Source organism: Alosa alosa, chromosome 19 (assembly GCF_017589495.1).
Source record: "Alosa alosa isolate M-15738 ecotype Scorff River chromosome 19, AALO_Geno_1.1, whole genome shotgun sequence".
NCBI lineage: Eukaryota > Metazoa > Chordata > Actinopteri > Clupeiformes > Clupeidae > Alosa > Alosa alosa.
This window is the reverse complement of record NC_063207.1, coordinates 24,720,426-24,739,725: the sequence shown is the minus strand read 5'-3', so window position 1 is coordinate 24,739,725 and position 19,300 is coordinate 24,720,426. Positions and strand designations below refer to the sequence as shown.

Here is a 19,300-nt window from a genome sequence, read left to right as displayed (position 1 = left end):
CATGTCATTTAGTGCCCTCCAGTGGTGAGAAGTTGAACAACTCAATGTGGGTGAGTCTTGCCTTCCATCTTCTTTCTTGGATTTTAGGATTTTAGTTCACAATGCTTTTTAATGGTCATTGCTGATATTACTGCTCTGGTTTGGTATGAATATATGAATGACAGGAGGAAAATCTATATTTTATTTGATCTGAATGAGAGTCATATAGAGGTAAAGAGAGGCCCAGATGTGATTATGGTTCCTCCTCTAACTCTTACCCTAAGCAAGGGTCATTGAAGGGTAGTGAGGTCTGAGGGTCAGACAGACAGAGAGAGAGGGAGAGAGAGACTGAAATCTAGTACAGATCATAAGACTAAGATACCCTCTGCTGTTTAAAGTGGTCAACCTGGGGGCAGATGCTGCAGTGACCCCTGCCCCGTCCAGCTCATCTGAGCCTCTCTCTCTAACAGCTCCTCAGAAAGACACCAAGGCCCATTAGATTCAATTGCATCCACCACCTCTGCTGCTGACGAGCTGCGAAGATTTACCACCTGGAGTCATTATCACCTCAGACCTTACAGGGAAAACAGTTTGGTTGTCCACCCCCAGGGAAGCGCGTGGGAGGACAGGCTGGTTCCAGGTGTCCGCCGCACTTCAGGTCCCTGCGTCTCTCCACTGACACATCAGGGACTGTGTGGGCACATCATGGAGGAGATTCTGAGGCTTCGCTGTGAGCAGAAACTTGTGATGAGTGGAGAAAAAGGGCCAACAGATATCATGCATGTGTCATTTCAGGGAGAATCCTCATAAGCTATAGGCTGGCAAAGAAATTGCAATATTTGGTGTATAAAAATATAGAACATGTGCTAGTTTTCATAAGTGTAGCCAACATAGAGTTCCGCTGATGCACACGTCAGATTATGCCTCTGAAGTGGCTCTCTGTTGAGTATTAGAGTTGACAGACTTTGACAAGATGTGTCCAAATTGCTTGACAATCATTAGCATATTCAACACCTCGCTGCCGTGCTGTCAGTATTCATCAAGCCAAAGATCACCAGAGGTGCATTCTGGGAGACTCCAGAACAACAACTAGAACAACACAGTAGAGGCTCTAGAAGACCTCACTTTCCTGTAACCCACCCAGAAACTCCAAGAATGTAAAAAAAATGTATGCAAACAAAATCTGTGAGAATCCACTGGGAGAAATTAGTTGAGTGGCAGTTGAAGGGTCCACTCCCCCCAATTGCACCTGCAACAAGCACTAATTAACCCTGAGCATTTGTTGATTTGCCCCTGTGGTTCTTCCTCTGTCATTGTGGTGTTTGATGGTGCTGGTGGCCTATTGAAGACTCCCAGTCCCCTGGGAGCTGGACGGGAGCGAGAGATGGGCTGCCTTGCATTCCTCATCTGCAGGTACGACACAGTAGCGCCACTGAGGCCTGGAGATGACCCAGCAATAATGATAAGCTGGGGAAAGCTCAAGCCAGGACATGACAAGGCACTTTTATGTTCACAGATGGAGTACATGTGAATGCCATACTCAAGGACACGATGGGAAGAAGGAGGAGGTGGTATTGCTAAGTATGCACAACATAGCTAGTCATTAAGGATCAGAGAATTACATTTAAATTGTATTATTCACAATCTTTTATGATGCAATGATTACTGCCACTACTTTGTAAGCAGTTGACATGAGTTCAATTCCCAATTGAAGATAGTGGTATACCTCATTGTGTGTCTTAGACACAATTTGAAGGATGATGAACACTCATACAATCCAGTCATATCATTTGTCTACGAGATGTACATTCAGGGATAATTGTTTGATAAATTGGTCTACAATAGCCCTAAAAAACCCTAAGAAATAATAGGAAAATACAATGGATGCAGGATTCCTGATGGGTATGGGAATTACATGGCATAATCATAAACCCCAGGGGCATTATTACTAGTGTTCCATGTGCATATATATGACCACATTATAACTGTGTGAGTGCTGAATAAAGATGAAATATAGTAATTATCAAGATGATGTGGGGATAAGACCATAATCCATCTTGCTTTAATATGGTTGCAATTGAATGAAATGGTGACTAATGTTCCTATTCACATTTGCCCATGCAACACCCATTAATAACATTATAGCTTAATATAACAGCATCATGAAATGGAAAATAACCAGACTCACAATAATGACTGTAGAATTAACCACCAGGAGGTACAATGAGCGAGCAGCTCTCCATTGTAGTCATGTAATCAGACCATGCAGGTGTTTTGCATAGGGGATTATGTGCCTGTGATGACATAAAATGGATGTCCTTGCTTATGACCTTCAGCCTTTGGTGATGTGCACCATCAACAAACCATCACTGCCTCCAGCTCTCACGCCCCCACAGACAGTAGGGATTGGACATGGCAGAGAAAGAGGTAAAACACTAAGATGTAAAGATGGGCCTAAAATAAGTTTATATCATACTTTCTTGTGCAATTGTATGTCCCTCAGTTAATAATGTTTTTTTCAATTAGGCTAGTGTTTGGATTGTTAGCAACAAAGCAATTACAATACTCTGGGACAGCAATGAATTTAACTCTCCGATGGTGGACCTCTTGTATGAACCAGACTTAAATGAAAAAGCCGCCCCTTATTATTGGTAGAATGAAGCTGTGTGTCTTTTTTTTTTTTTTTTTTTGTTAATATCTGGTCAGCAAATACCAACTACTGTTTGAACCTCATAATTTGTGCGCACTACATCTGAGATCACTGCTTGATGGTCTTTTGGGCTCCCAACGTCAAATTCAAGGCATTGCTGCCACCTGACTAGGCACCTAACTGTAACCTTAACCCTAACCATAACCCTTGCCTGACCCTAGCGCCTTCCAGGCAGAACTGCCTTGAAGTCGATGGTGGGGGCCCAAAAGACCACAGATCGAGGTCACTGCAATCATCAATGAATCTTAATAGTGTCTTATTACAAAACAGTTTATTCTTGTATGCGTGTGTCATGATATAGCACAAATACAGGCATTAGACTCTTTTTCAAATGAAAAATAAAAACTGGTCTTTCAAAGACCCTATTTGAGTGTATGACTGAATCATTCATATACAGTACGCTTAGCTGGCACTAAGAGCTACCCTTTGAGTTGGCACTGATTACACAGCCACATATTGAAATATGAAAGTAGGATAATTTTGCATGACAAACATTTTAGCCAGTTATTAAAAGTGGAAATAGCAGGAAACAACAAAGATATTGTAAAGTAGATTCTCTGTGTTACGTCAACTCATTTAATTAGCTTAATGGTGAAAATGTAACATCTGGTCATTTGTTTGTGGCCATTTCTAATAACCAGCACCATCCAGCTATTGGTGTTGGACTATAAGTCCATGTTCATTCCGCCATCACACATGATCTTATAGTTTACTTACTTACTTACATAACCAGCCTTTTTAATAACATGGTACGATGCATCGCTCAACTAACCAACATCTATGTTACAACTGTTTCCCAAAACCATCATACTTACATAGTACTTTGTAAGTTTGGACCATGATAGTTTCCAAACTTCAGTAGTCTGGACTAAGGTGGTTAATGACGTATAGTAACGTGGACTGGCACACCTGCAAATAACAGAGAATTAATGATGGACTACCTTAGTTTAATCCGTGAATCATCTCTGTTTTTCTTTATTCAGTGTCATCAAGTTAATTAATTGGTTCAAAATGACTGACCTTGTAACTTAACGAATGCTTTGAATTAACTTTTAAACATATGTCATTCAAATGTTCTGGTGAAACAGTTGTGTACTCTTGTGTACTATTATTTACCCCCTATTCACTCATCAACACCATCAGTTCTGTGGCGCAGTGCGTTAAGGCTGGCTGGTGATAGCCTGCGGTGTGCAGCAATTGACAGTCACCTGTCCAAGAGTTCGAATCTAGTTTGGGATTTTGACTACAATATTCTCACAATTGTTAATGTATAAGTCTATCTATTGTGCAGAGCATATTATCCCCCCACTCTATGAAAATGTTCAAATCAAAAGCTACATATTCTCAACTGACTGACCAAGTGCGCACCTTGTATTATTATCTGCAGGTGTGTGACTGACTAGTGTGCACGTTGCTGCAAATCGACTTTTAAAATTATGCATTTTATGCCTAACAGACATTTTAAAAATATGGATGTATGGTGGTTAAATGTGTAAATATCAACCATAAACCTTTGATGTTAGTGAAGTCTTTGACATTAAGATCCCCAGAACTATGCTCCTACTCATCGGTCTACCACATGTTGAGAGGTGTAGTTGTAACTACATAACTTGTACGCAACAGTGTATGCGAACATTCATTGGAACTATGGTTTTGGGAAACACTTGTGTAGCTTAACGATGCATCGGACTATGCAGGTCTAAGTTGCACCACCATAGTTCAAACTATCTTTTTGGGAAGCAGTTGTGTCGTACTAACATAGACTGAAATGTTTCAAGCTCTTACTTAGGTCTAACCTTGTAAATAGATGCAATAACTGACTTAATCTGAAGAGATGTGTTACCATTTTCCAAAATATTTATTTTTTTGCCATCTTTCTGAACTGACTAAAGTATGACTGGCTACCCATATTGATTTCGATCAAAATATCACCCACAGTGAGTGAGCCCTGTCTGTTTTTGAAGAAATAGCCTACTATTAAAGTGCCATATTAGGTAAAATCACTATGGCAACAGCTGCCACAGAACCTCTATCATGAGGAGGAATGTTTCTTTATCATATAAAATAATTCATTACTATTTGCATACAGTGACAAGACAATTATGACTGCAGTTTTCTGTTGTTGTAGTCCCAAGTCCATTCAGCGCTGATAGTTTAATAGCCTGTGACAAAGGAACATCAGGAGAGCATTATAGTACATGTTTGGGGATGGCCTAGGAAGCTGCACTTCCGTGTTGGTCGTGTGGCTGAACAAGGAACGGGAGCTGGGGCTTAATGCACTCCATGGAGTTCTCAGATCGAACCCTCATTAAAGAAAGAACAACAGGGCTCATGCAAAAAGCGCCACCCACCACAGCGGCAGCACTGTTGTTTCAAGTCACCTACCTCCGGCAGTTAAATTTACAAGTTATTTATTATGTAATAAGTTTGCCAAGTGCAGAGCAATGCAACAGTAATGACCCGATTCACTTGGAACATTTCAAGATTCATGGTCCCTTCATCCAAATAATTAAGCTGCACTTTCCTTAATTGCCTCTCATCTATCTGGGGGGCGATTAAGTAGGTCCAATTCACTAACTACATCATAATCCTCTTTTAAGCCCCACACTCCGCTCTAGTGAAAGTGTGCACACACGATTTGAGTCGAGGGTAGGGGGGAGTCCTTCCAGCTAAACTCGCATGGCAGTGAAGATCTGCGGGAGCCAGTTGGTTATTAGGGTCTCAGTATCTCCATAGATCCAAGACAGAGTCACGACACTGGACCACCAGGGAACTTGGTGGTGCTGTAAAGTTTTATAGCACATCCCCTGTGTGGTCGCTGTCACGTATGCTCTCAGGGTCAGGGGGGTTGTGGTGGGGGTGGGGGGTGTTCAGAAAGTGAAGGCATAGACCACCCCGACCACAACGATGTTGCCGATGGTGGCCACGATGGCGATCCAGAGCCAGATGGCGTCGCAGGACATCTGCTGCTGGTCGTCAAGTGGGGCCTGGGCAGAGGAGGCAGATGCCGTCGCCACGTGAACGCTGGCCGAGGAGTTAAAGAGGGAGTGCTCCGTGCTGTAGTCGTCGTTGGGTGAGGAATCCATGAAGGCACCTGTCATCACAGGGATCTGAGAAAGAGAGAGAGATGAGAGAGAGAGAGAGAGAGAGTGGTGAGATATATTGCATATGTATGATCTGTGACATGATCTATCTCATAAAAAATGCATAACTTTACAGTGGTGGTGTGGTGGTTGTTCAGTATATGCTTCATGGTAGTATACAATACAATATGATGATCATTAGGGCTTAATGAGATCTATTACCCACTTTTCCCTATGGACAGGCAGGCTCCATGGACAAGCATGAAAAACCCAGACCCAGATGTTTGAACTAAGAGTTCAGCACTGTATCAAATGTATGGCAGTACTGCAAAGTACTGTATCTAAACAGAAAGATGACTTTTGTAGTGAATAACAATGCATAGAACTAAGAGGTTATATTCCGTAACCATAGTTTTGAACACAACTGCCATGGATTCCACCACAGGAACACATTTCTACCAGGGCAATGTCAGGCACAGGAACCTGTGCTTAATTAAGACATAAATAAATATTTGACGATGCGGTAAGGTAAAGTGATTTATTGCCCAAGACAATTAGTGGCCAGAGTGGTGGAGCGTGCGCTCCTAGTTACTGTACATACTGTATGAGAGAGCTGAGTGCAGCCTCCATCACTTGCACACTAGAAAACACACACACTAGAAACCGCTTCCTCTGCCTGCCTCCTCCACCTCCTCTTCCCTGCACAAACACTGCTGAAAACAATGCTAAAAATACCTCAGGGCAAGATGACACTCATGCCTGTGCTGTCTACACATCACTTTCTTTCTCACACTCTCTCTCTCTCTCTCTCAGGCAACCTTTGCATTCCCAAGCTGATTATGAACGGAGACAATTAAGGACACACTGTATGTCCATCTCTCTGCAGGCTACAGTAGGCTAAGCATGATAGGGAGACAGACTGGTCAGATATTGCTGCTGACATGACAAAATGTTTTGGAGGCCATAAGAAATTAATGTCTGTAGAATAGCCCATGAATATCCACTCCAATACTAACTTCATCGCTGTACCACAATAGTGATGGTTTTCATTGTAAAAATCAATATTTATAGTGCTACCAGTTAGCATCTATGTGCAGTCAGGTTGTTTAACATCTCAGCCATTACAAAGCCTGAACCCAAATTAAAACTCAGCAGACCATAAATGCATTGATCAGCCAATACCATGAATTTGCAAACATTAAAGGTACCATGTGTAAGAATTGAGGTAAAAATATCCAAAAAATGAGCTACACACATCAAAAGAATGAGAAGAAATAAGGGTGATGATGTCATAAAAAAAATGTGCTGCAGAGATATCAACCTGAATTAGTATGCTAAATTACTAGCCACAGCCCGACAGGTGTCATAATACCAGTTTCGGCCATGGGAGGCGGTATGCGGGCAACATAACCACCAGCCAAACTGCAATAGGCTACGCGTTTCTCGGTTGTTACTCTAGGGTAGACCAACTCACTTTCTGGAGGTATACTGCCCCCATCTTTTATGGAATGTGGAGTATGAATTGATTTTTTTGGCGGACATTACACATGGCACCTTTAAGGCAAAGAAATATATGTTAGTAATGAAGATGATTCATAAAACTTTATGAATAAAAAACAAATCCTTGTTGAGAGCCTTATTGCATTTCCTGATTCTACAGGATGTAACATACTCTACATTTGAATTATGAACTATGAAATAGGAATCAGGAAAACATTTTATTGAAATTAATTTTATTCCAGGCTTTTTTGTTTTATTGAAATTAATTTTAGTCAAGGCAATTTGTGTCAGCACTTGTGCAGGAGAAACCATAACCATATTAGAGTGATGCTTTTACACAAAAACATATCAAAGCAATGCTTATGTAAACACAAACATGTTTGTGTTTCATTGTATTCTTTATCATACTAATATGAGTTACATGCACAGTTCCTACAGTCAAATCTAGTTTTATTCAGTAGAGAATGAAAGCACAGTATGGGCTATATGAAGAAAACTGCAATGGAAAGAAATGCTCAATTCATATGGGTACACATGAGGACGCAAAAAGCAAAGAAAAAGTGAAAAGCAACAATGACTGTTATTGCACTGCATTAGATTGCATTTGCATATGGACATCATTTATTACTTTAGGAAGATGGCAGACTTAACATTCATGAGAAATAGTTCTTGAATTAGTCAGAAAAGCCAAACTGGGTTCTGCCTGCTCCCACAAAGGCAACGTCGGGCAAATCGATTTTCCTCTCCCTGAAGAGGAGAGAGTGTTTCGCTGCGAGCTGCGCCATTCGATAGAACATGAAAAGAAGGGTGATTCCTCAGCCTGCGCCTGATGATCACTCAATAATCTCCCTGTAGTGGGGGAGTAGACGAATCCAGATGACAACCATATCCTCCGTAGGATATATAGAGAAAAGGAAGGCTGTTGTGGTTCTTTTTCTTTCTTTTTTTTATCAAGAATACTTTTAATTTGTTTCGCTTTGATTTTTTTTCCAATGCTATGCTCAAACTTACAGTGCAGAGAGAGAGAGAAAACAAGAGAGAGAACATTCAGCAGATGAAATCCCTGTCAGTGGTAAAGTGTTTTGTGTGAGTAATTGAGTTATGTGAGGAGGTGAAGCTCTGACAACAAAACAATGGAAAATTGACAGTGCAAACAATTAAAGATGATTTCCCATTCTGCCCAGACGGTCTTGTAATGGAGTGAAGAACTGTCTACAACTCTCATAGACATTAGTCTATATGCCTTTAATCTTACTAATTCATATGTGTCTGAGTAGCTATAAATATTCAACCTGCAGACCTTGGACTGTACCGTACTCCCCTCTACCAAAACATACTGGTGGAGCCCACACCCAGTTAAGGTCTGGTGCTGGTGACTAACATTAAATAAATGCATGAGGCTGAGGAGAGCCAGTGGGGAATTAAAGCCCTTTAAGCTTTCCCAAAGATTCTGAGCCCCAAGTTTAATCTCCAGTGAGGCGCTTGTGTTGCCTTCACAACCCCGACGAACAGAGGGCTTAAGCTGCCAGGGAGAAAAATGTCTGCTCGTTGAAGAACTTCAGAGCTTTACATATTTCAGCAAGCTATTTTTAAGAGAAGAGTGTGTTTCCCTTCAGGTGGGTAACCACTGCTGAGCGCTCATCGATGCCATTATCACCACCTCCAGAACTAGCGGTTTTAGCTACTCTGATGGACTTCCATATTGATCTATGTAGTCTGAGAAGTGTAAATAAATAGTAACGTCTCCTTATCAGAGGCGGACAGAGTACACAGCTTTATTACTTGAGTAAAAGTACAGATACCCTTTGCTAAATTTTACTCAAGTACAAGTAAAAGTACAACAGTCAGATGTCTACTTAAGTAAAAGTACTGAAGTACTTGTTTTTTAGTATCAAGAGTACATTTTCTAAATATTGCATTACTACTGGCACAGTCCTTACATTTATGTACAGAAACGTCCTACATGGAGTTATGAAAGGGAATTGAAAGTAAAATCAAGTCATTTTCATCTTTTTACCATGTTGCCAGGGATGGGCAGTATTTCTAATATATGTATTTAAAATACGTATTTCAAATACAAAATACTATGTTGTAATTGAAACACTTGAAGCAAACACTATCATTAACTTGTTCAGAAAATTGAAATAGTCTGGCGAGGTGGGGCCACGGGTTGTCGGGCTGTCCCAATCAGTGGTGCCTGCACAATCCAATCACGTTTGAGAGGGAAACAACAAATTGAGGGTTTCCGAGATTTTTCTTTTTTCCTTTTTTTTTAGAAGTAGTAATGGGTACTCACGGTTATGGATAGAAATGTAGTGGAGTAAAGAGTACAATATTTGCCTCTCAAATGTACTTGAGTAAAGTCATGAGTACACCCCAAAAATGATACTCGAGTAAAGTACAGATCCCTCAAAATTGTACTCAAGTACTGTACTCAAGTAAATGTACTCGTTACTGTCCGACTCTGCTCCTTATTTCTCACCAAATACTGAGTTTGACTGAGTCCATAACTCTGAATACATGCTTTTTTGAGAGCTCTCTGCATATCTGAATCAGGTGTGGGTCCAGAGATATCGAAAAACTGTTTGTGTTGTATAGTCTGTCCTGCTTTTTGAAGGATCTCATGAAATTCTGAAATGTGCTTCCAACTTCTGGTCCAGTGGGAGTAACTCTGATGCCTTTCAAACTGTCTGAACATTGAAGGCAGCCTGTGTCTCTGAGGGCTTCCTTTTTCTGGTTGGAGGTTGTGTGGTTTTAAAGGTGTTTTTTGGGAGGGATTACATTGTTAATATGCTCAAAGATGATATCAAGTTAACCACTTAAACATATCACATCACATAGGCTGAACATAATACAGACACTAAAAGTAGCCTATTATCTGGTTCTAGCTAGCCTGCATCTACTGCAATGTCTTCATAAATACAGTCCCCTGTGACTGTAGGGAATTTCAGTGATTCAGATCAATATCAACAATACTATAATAATTCATACACACTTTTACACTTACAGAAAAGAATGACCTATCCAGGATGTTGTCCATGGGACTAGGAAATACTAAGAGAGAGGGAGAACCATTGCCCCATCATCCATTCCTAATGGGCAAATGTGGTCATACATCAGTGAGTGCTGTTTACAAGTTTTATTGTTGGTGTATCAGTGGTTCCATTGGAAAGAGTGAAGACCTGTCTTTTCCTTAAAGTGAAATGACTTTGAAACTCACATCTTTCCTCAGTGACAACTCATTATTTTTCTGTGATCTGTGAGCATTTAGTTTATGGCACAAGGCATTCCCTGTCTGGCCATTTTACTTCTGGTGTCATTTATGGCACACATGGCAATATGTTATAACTGGTCAATATGAAAATGGCTTGATTGCCTCCTCAATTGCAACACAACTTTTCATTGTGAAAATTAGAAAGGCCTAGAACATGAAAGTGGACATATTTCCCAAGGACTTATTATCTGCATAATTATTATCTTATTATCTGCATATTTAACAAATGTTTTAATGATAATGACTGATATCTCAACATTTTCACAGACTCATTGATGAAATAAAATGACACATCTGATGAACATGACAGGGAATGTTTAGATACCACATACTGAAATATAACATATTCTAATCTTGCGTCTGTAGCTTAAAAATGCTGATGATATATTCAGCGGGCCTGTTGCCAGGGGGATGTCCTTAGCAATGAATAATGGGTTTTCCTGACAACCATTCACGGACAGACAAAAGGATGTAGTAACGTCTTGGAACCAAGAACTCTTTCCACTCTATTGAAGATGATGGAAAGAGACTATGGAGATTGCATCATGAGACAGTGTGTGCCTGTTTCTTAATACAAATAATTAATTTACCGTGGACACGTTTTTTTTATTAAAAAGGGATCTATTTTGTGAGATGTAATGGGGGGTATCTTGATAGAGTGACTGAAAGGGATAATTTAATCATGTTGTATAGCATGTCAGAGCCTAGGATGCTGAGAATACAAAATAGAAAAAAAAAACACACAGTCTTCTGTGTGCCTTTATCTGAGTCCACATTCGGTTCTCTTATCTGGCCGGGCTCAGAGTGAGATTGAGCTGAGGTAGGGAATATATATTGAGCCTGGACTCAAGTAAGATCTCATTTAGAGAACTGTGGTGATCTCAACTCGTCCCACACATGGAGAGACCAAAAAAGATTAGGGGAGAAAATCTAAAGCCCCATATTTACTTTCATTCAATCACCATTCACCATCGGAGATTTACTGCGGTTTAGGTGGGATGCTTGCAACAGTCCTGAATTGCAATCTTGCTGATGTGAAAACCTGTATATGTAGAAATGACATAACCCAAATCTCTGCGTCATAAGCCTGAGTTGAACATAAGACCTATCCAAGTGGTCGTGTATGGTATGAGCGAGTTTCAACCTAACATACCACAGCAGTAATGGAAAGGAGATCATGCCTATGGTATGGTAATATGAAAGTAGCCACAATCCCATCCAGAGCTGCATGAAGCCCATTGCTATTCTGGCAAGCATCTGGCAGATAACACACTTGAGTTATGCAGCTGCAGGGCTCCATGGGAGGCACATCACACGGAGGCGGCGGTGGCCGAGGGTGCCGGGGTGTCTCTGGTGACATACGCTGCCCTGCTGAGCCTCGCGGACATTCTGGAGCAGCGCTACTCTGGTGTGCTGAGGGAGGCTTTGTGTCTGGAGCGTTCTGCTTCCTCCCCTCCATCCCTACATCCCTACATCCCTCCCTGCCAGCCAGCCAGCCAGCCCAGCCTGAGGTTCTCTCCAGAGCATACACCTGTCAAATGCCCCCCACACAGCATACATCACCGTTAAACAGTGGTGCTGGAGAGTGGGGGGTAGCCACTGGGAGAGAGGGATGAAAGGAGGTGGAGAGGCATCCAGAGAAAAGAAAAGCAAGGCCAAGAAAGAAGAAGAGAACGACAGAAGAGAGGAGAGAGGCTGATACATTTGGCCTCCATCAGTATTCATGACAGTCCTGTCTGTTAAAAATGTTTGCTTTTTGAGATGTTCTTGTTTTAAATATCTATAAACATTTGTTCCTTGGGTGTCCTTGACTAATGTTCTAAAGGAAACTATTTCTGAACTCAGAACTGCTTGCTTCTCCATGCTGGCCAGGAGGAAGAGAGGAATGAGAAAGCAACAGCATCCTGCCTTGCTACAGCTCCAAGGCACTGGCCACACTAAAGCACTCACCAACCATGAACAGAGCCCAGAGGCCCCATCCGACTTGAATCAGTCGCTCTGAAAAATAGATATGTGGAGAGTTCATTCAGTGCATGCTTGGTATCCTTTGTTGTAATTTACTACACTGGAATAAAAGCCACATATTATGAGAATGATCTTGTTAGAACCCGGTCTGGAGAATGTCTTTTTATAGGATTGTGCATGGCGCAAATGAGTGATTAAACTTAAGCAACAAGAGGAAACAACACAGCTGCTCACAGAGCAATTCATCAAACTGTGTGTGTCTCAGAACACCAGAGTCGTTACTGTACGTCCTGCCTGTCTGCCAATGAGGGATAATTAGCTCATTTGCACAATCACATTTAGTTACAGGGCCCACGCAGGTGTTTGGCCATTTCTCTGACTTCTCATTTCTCACTGGGAACCCACAGCATCGCATCAGCACATATTCCTGTCATTGTGGTTTTGCGTGGAGTAGGTTTGTCTCTGACCTTGATCTTCAACAACATATGATCAAGGACACAAATAACAACCAAAAATACTTGCAAAATAATTCAGACACAAAAGTAATAGTAGACCACCTTAGAGTGGAATGTAGTTAGCATATCATTTATATAAAGAACTATTAGGTATAATTAAAGTATATAATAATTTCTGAATTATTATTATGAATGTATTCAGACCTATATGGCACTATCTCTTGGGGGCTTAAAGTAACTACTGGGTGTGCATACATAAGAAGTGACTGTACAGAGAGTATATTTCCCTTAGGGAGAACATAAAAAGCAGTACTTTCCTCTTAGCCTTTGTCTTATAGGATCATCAGGCTTGCTAGGTGGCTAGTTCATGAACAAAAGAGTGACATGACCAGAACTGAAAGAATTGCCCAAGGGCACAGAGTTGCATAGACAGCAGCCTCGACGCAACTTCCAGGAAAAATAGCCGCTGGCTGGTGAAAAGAAATGGACGTTTATTTATTTTGTCACAAATGAGCTAGAAATTCTTTCCTGGTGGGGGTGTGTATAATGTACCAGGTATAGTGAAAGCAGCATAACCAGGATGCTCAGTAAAAAGAAAACAGACATGGTAACATAAACTAATCAGTTTATTGGGGCTAGTTTAGAATCTTATTTACAAAAGCAGGAGTCCTATCTGTGGAGAATGGAGAGAGAGCCAGAGAGGGCGGGGATGTTTGGGGATCTGTCAGACGAGGCTGACATTTGAAGATGTGAGAGACAGCTTATGAAGCTGTTTGCTGAGAAAAATGTCCCAGCAAATGCTTGATGATCTGAGCTCATCCACCTTGGTTTAGATTAAACTCTTAGCAATGATGCGCCATCACCCACACACATCCTATCCAGTACACACACAGACACACACACACACACACACACACATTCAAAATCATACACATTACACTTAGAAAGTCACGGAGAGACACATAATATGTGAGACACAACAGTGGTGGTGACTCACACAGTAAGTCCACAGCTATTTGCCATCTGTGCAGCTGTTGGATTTAAATAGTGATGCACCCTCAGCACAGTGCCAAAGATGTGAATACCCTGGACGTCAGCTACGAGACCGGTATTAGGAAATGCTTCAGTGTGGTGTCTGGTGTTCTCTCAGTGGCAGCTTGCTTTCTGTAGACAGCAGCAACTTCCCTGAAAGGCTCATTTAGTCCATTGCATAACGATATTAGTCTTTCAGCGGCACGGAGTTATTCAGTAAAACTTTCAGTTTAAGGAAGGAAATTGGCTGCTTTAGCTTACATTTGGGGGTTACTCAGAGGGAGCATCTTGCAAAACTGCTAACTTTAGTAGCTGCATTCAAATATGTCTGAAAGGGAAGATTGGAAGCAGGAAATGAATGATGAACAGATAGTGATACGGGGTAATATGTTGGTAATATGAGGACGAGTGCCGTTCGGTGGGCCAACTGGACCACAGAGGGCCAGTAATATAAACACAGACAACAGTGAGGTCTAATAGACCCTTACTTTTTTTTATGCTTTTAATTTTGATAGGACTGAAGAATGACAGGAAGTGAGTGGGAGAAAGAGTCAGGGTGGGATCTGGAAAGGACCACGAGGCGGGAATCGAACCCGGGTCGCCGGCGTACGGGGCAGGTGCCCCAGCCAGTTGCGCCACAGCTGGGGCCCAAATAGACCCCTTACATAACCTCTTTGAACTTGTGTAATGGGAAAGCTGTCCAATTGAGGAACAATGACCCATACCTGCGCATCTTGCTGAGGCCACGTGATCTCTCTACCACCAGCTCCAGATTGAGTTCAAGGCCGTCCTACACATGGGGGAAAGGGGTTTCTTCCTCTAATGGCCATTTCACATTGCAATTTTTCTGACTTGGTATAAGTAGTCATGCTTTATGAAAATGGTTGTTGTCTCTATCTTTAAGCTCAAACATGGTTCAGTGTGTCATAACACATTAGCCACAGCTAACCGGTGAAAGGTGAAGTGAATATATTAATTAATACTAGAGATTATTATCATCCCTTATTCAAATTTGTGCAGATGAGCAGATTTGGGAAAGCATGAAATGCCTTATTACGTATAGTTAAGAATGACATTGTGCAGATTGAATGCACATATTTTAGCCTAATTAAATCAAAACTATATATGTTATACTCATTATTATAAATATGAGTAATTATAAATGCTTAATCGTGCTATATCTGATGTGTAAGTTTTTCTATATAGCCATAATTGACACTATCAATGTTGAAAAATTACACATTTAAACAGACAGTAATGATGTGTCTATTGTCTGATTACTTTGGTTTATGATATATTCAGATGCAAAGCCAAACGTCATGAGAATGAAACACACACACACACACACACACACACACACACACACAAACCCCTTCATTTACTATGTACCACATCATTTACAGAGCTTCCCCGGGCAAACGCACGCCACATCAGCACTTCCTCCTTCATATGTAGACACAAAAGTGCGTGTAGATGGCGTGCTCAAAACCACAGTCATCTCAGAATGTAATGTAATAATCAAACAAATAATCCAAATCCATTCCATCTCTTGGTGAAATTTGATTCTAGTGCATCCATGGTGGCAGCAATGATGGCAGGGATCACAGCATGTTTTTCATGTCATGCCAATTTACACACATGCAATGCTCTGACTGAATGTACGAGGGTCATTCTGAAAATAGTATTGGTATGTCTGGCCAAAGCAGTATTCAATTTACATAAGATGCCACTGAGCTGCAGGACAAACATGGACAATGGGATAGCTCATCTGTGTGTGAACTCACATATAGTACTTTTTCAGCAAACTATAGTACAGTTTCAGCAGAGCACAAATCAAATTATACTTTGAAGCCAAGTCTTTGAGGTCATTCTTCTCTCAAGCTGTATAGAAGAAATGCTCCTCTGAAGAGGAGAAAGGATATGCTATGAAACCCCCAGTGTAGTATGGTGCCCTTGTCATGCAGAGCTATTGAGATATCATGAGAGAAAATATGCAACTTTGGGAACCAAACAAGGAAATATCCAGGAACTGCTGAACTGACATAAATGAATTGCTTAATGAATTGCTGAATTGAGTTTAGTGGTTCCGTCCCTAGATTATTTCAGGCATGGCAATATGCAACAGAAATACCAGAAGCACACAACCGCTCTAATGAAAGCATTTCTATCTCCTACCAAAATCACAGCAGCTTTCTACCGTCACAATTATTGTTTTTCTGTCATGCAACTGGATATGGGTGTTGTTACACTATGTCACAGAGTAAACATGCCAAGTAAACATTCCATAGAATAAAGTCTTCCTTGACCTGTCTTTGCCAGATCCATTCGTTGACATATTACAGCACTTCTCAAACAAGTTAATTGTCTAATACAAATACAGCTATAAATCTAAGCAACGTGACCATGAACACAGATGAACATGTCAATTTCACGCATCTGAATATTGAAATATGGGCCCATCAATCAAAGGCATGCTGGAGCCACAAAGGACAACATCTGTGCAGTGATGTCTCCATGGAATATAGTGGGGTGTATACACACTGAACCATCCGATGGCCTCGAGGAAATCAGGCCCATTAAAATACTGGCCACAGACTGATGGCTTCTACACGTGAACTCTACATTCAGTCTAAATAAAGACCTAACATCTAAACCCAGTATGAAACTAACTACAACCCACGTATCAGCAACTGAGATACGATACTACAATACGAAAGATTTTGAAGTCAACTAATGCTTTTTAATGATTGTGTCATCATTTTGATATATGATCAGATTTATTTTAATATTACAGATTCAACACACTTTGTCATTGGAACTCTGCTGTGCAATGGATTGTAAGTAGGACACTAGGAGAACTCTTTTTCAACACTGTACACCATAATACACCACAATAAAGCACCATGATAGAAATCTTGGAGAAGAACTGCTCAGTTACATGTAACAGCTTTGGCAGGTAACTCTCCACCATCATGTGTTCAGTCATATTGAGAAATATGAGTCAGAGACTCTTCTGTCAAACGTCATAACAATACAAAACACGTCAGACATTATGTCAGCAGTCATAATTTGCAATGCGTTTGAAGCGTCTTGTCATCCTTAAGAGACGATTCCACAGCATTTGACAGACATGACGAGCCTCTCAAGCGACACTGGTGACCAAGACTGTACTGGGCTTACTCATGAGTCGAGGGCAACATTTCTCTGTGCTTCAACTATATGTGACAGCATGTGCGCCTTCAACTTAATGGAGTGTGACTGTTTCATTTGCGACCACTCAAGTGTTGCTTCGGCGTCTTAATTGGTAATCAAAACACATGGATGAACTGTTGGTTTAGTTCAATGATGTGTGGTCAGGCATGCTCTCCAAACACAAAGTGCAAAGAAGAAAATAAAAAAAGAGAAACTTTGGTGCTCCTCTACTAAACATCAGCACTGACCTGAATGTTAACACACCTGCGTAGATTATTGGCCAAATAACACACTGGCAGCTGGCCCTTCAGGCAGAATCTATACAGTATCCCCATAGCCCACCCATCTCAAGTCTGAGTTGGGCTATATGAAGTCATTCTGCTCTAGAACAAATACAGGAGCTCCACTGGCTCGAGGAGATATTCTCAGGCATGGCATGTGGAGAGAACCCATCAGTCAGCATGCTGCTTCTGCTGACAGAGGTGGATAAACAGAGATAAAACCTGTGTTCTCCCTGTTGAATACACTTCCAGATATCCAGGTTCTGAATTGTGTTCCATCAACTGTGGGTCATTTTGGTGATCTGTGGGGTAGTGAATATCTGCTCACTGACTGCAACTTTTTGTGTGTGCGTGTGTGTGTGTTTGTGTGCGTGTCTCTGTGTGTGTGTGTGTGTGTGTGTGTGTGTGTTTGTGTGTGTGTGTGATACCCTAGACCTGAAGATAAGTACCATCAAAGATAGATTCCTCCCTTAACTGTGAATGCTGAAAAAAACTCAAAGACCCTCTTCCACAGAAAAATCCCAAATAAAACGCCATCCTTTACAATATCAATGAAACAACTGTGCACATGATGATGCTGTAATGTACTGTATAATTTCCTTTAACCGCTTACAGCAGCCAGAGGGCGTTTTTCCTCGTAGGCTTCAGTAGCACAATGTTCAACAGTCTAAAAAATTGAGATTGTTTTTGTTAAAGACAAACTGTAGGCCTAGGTATCACACAAGAAGCCATTTTTAAAAAACACATTTTGTGCTGGTTTTAACTTTATTTCTAGCTTGTCATGCCATAGAACTTTTCATTCGATAGTATCCAAACAACCATGGGCTACACTGTTAAACCCCAAGTAGTCAACCTGTTCTAAATTTCCCTCAGAATTACCATAACTGATCATTGGTATTTACTCAATAAGGGTAGGCTAGACTTTTACAAGAAAGACAGTGTCCAACAACTCTTTCGAACCACGCCCACATAAAAATACAAAAGTTATGTTCCAGTCTGCACCATGTCGAACTGGGGGGGAAATGATTTGAGAACAAACGTGTATCTTACCTGTGCTGCCATAAATGAAAGATCCATATTTACTGACTGGAGAACCCGAATAGAAGTTACGTGGGGGTGCTTGAAGATGTCTTAGTATGATTTACTCCTCTAAACAACATCGACGACCACGAATCTCTAAAGGTCCTCGCTCCATGGAAATTATGTCGTAGTAAGAGCAGTTTTGACGGGCGTCAGTTCGTCAGCACAACCCGAAGGCGAGTGAGCCGAGAGCGGGCGGGGATGCCGAGGCGGGAGTCAGCAGTCAGTGGGTGCGCTTAATCTCTCTCTCTCTCTCTTTGTGTCTCTCTCTTCCTCTCTCTCTCCCTCTTTCCCCATCTACTCTGTCGATCAGCCACGCTGTGTCGAACATTAATTGATTTCATACTGAAGTTTGTGCGAGAATATTATGGCAGGGGAGTTCGACCAAATCAATTCTAGGATACTTAACACTTCACACTCCTTGGGTTCGATTTAAATCATAATAACTTAAATGCATTTAGCCTTACACTCAAATATTCAAATCTTCCTTTCAACAAGAAAACAAAACATTATTTTCATGTTATAGGCTACTGAAGGACCAAATCATGCAGACTAGCAATCTACAATACCAGGTATGCTATATTTTCCCCTAACCATTGCTAAATGGCTTGAACAGTATCAGCATGTTACCTCTAATGAAATGATTCAATATTGAATCAAGATAATTGCATTTGTTTTCAATTGGATAATGTTAAAAATGACATAATAATAATCAACTGAGCTGACTTCAACTAAGAACAACTCAGTTA

At 41.1% G+C, this 19,300-nt stretch overlaps 1 protein-coding gene across 1 annotated transcript; it reads right to left on the bottom strand.

Moving 5' to 3' along the window:
- Nucleotides 1–2,863: 2,863 nt before the first annotated feature.
- On the bottom strand, nt 2,864–18,712 carry LOC125284691 (uncharacterized protein C14orf132). Its single transcript, XM_048228767.1, has 2 exons — nt 18,522–18,712; nt 2,864–5,799 (listed from the first exon to the last, which is right to left on the bottom strand). The coding sequence occupies exons 1-2, from the start codon at nt 18,546–18,548 to the stop codon at nt 5,560–5,562; spliced, it is 267 nt and encodes an 88-aa protein (XP_048084724.1). The 5' UTR covers nt 18,549–18,712; the 3' UTR covers nt 2,864–5,559.
- Nucleotides 18,713–19,300: the final 588 nt, after the last annotated feature.

What these genes read in the sequence shown, in the direction of transcription:
- LOC125284691 (XM_048228767.1), bottom strand. Translation starts at nt 18,548, where the DNA reads ATGGATCTTTCATTTATGGCAGCACAG. An exon ending in TTTCATTTATGGCAGCACAG is followed by an intron (nt 5,800 to 18,521) that starts GTAAGATACACG and finishes TCTCTTTCTCAG; the next exon opens with ATCCCTGTGATGACAGGTGC.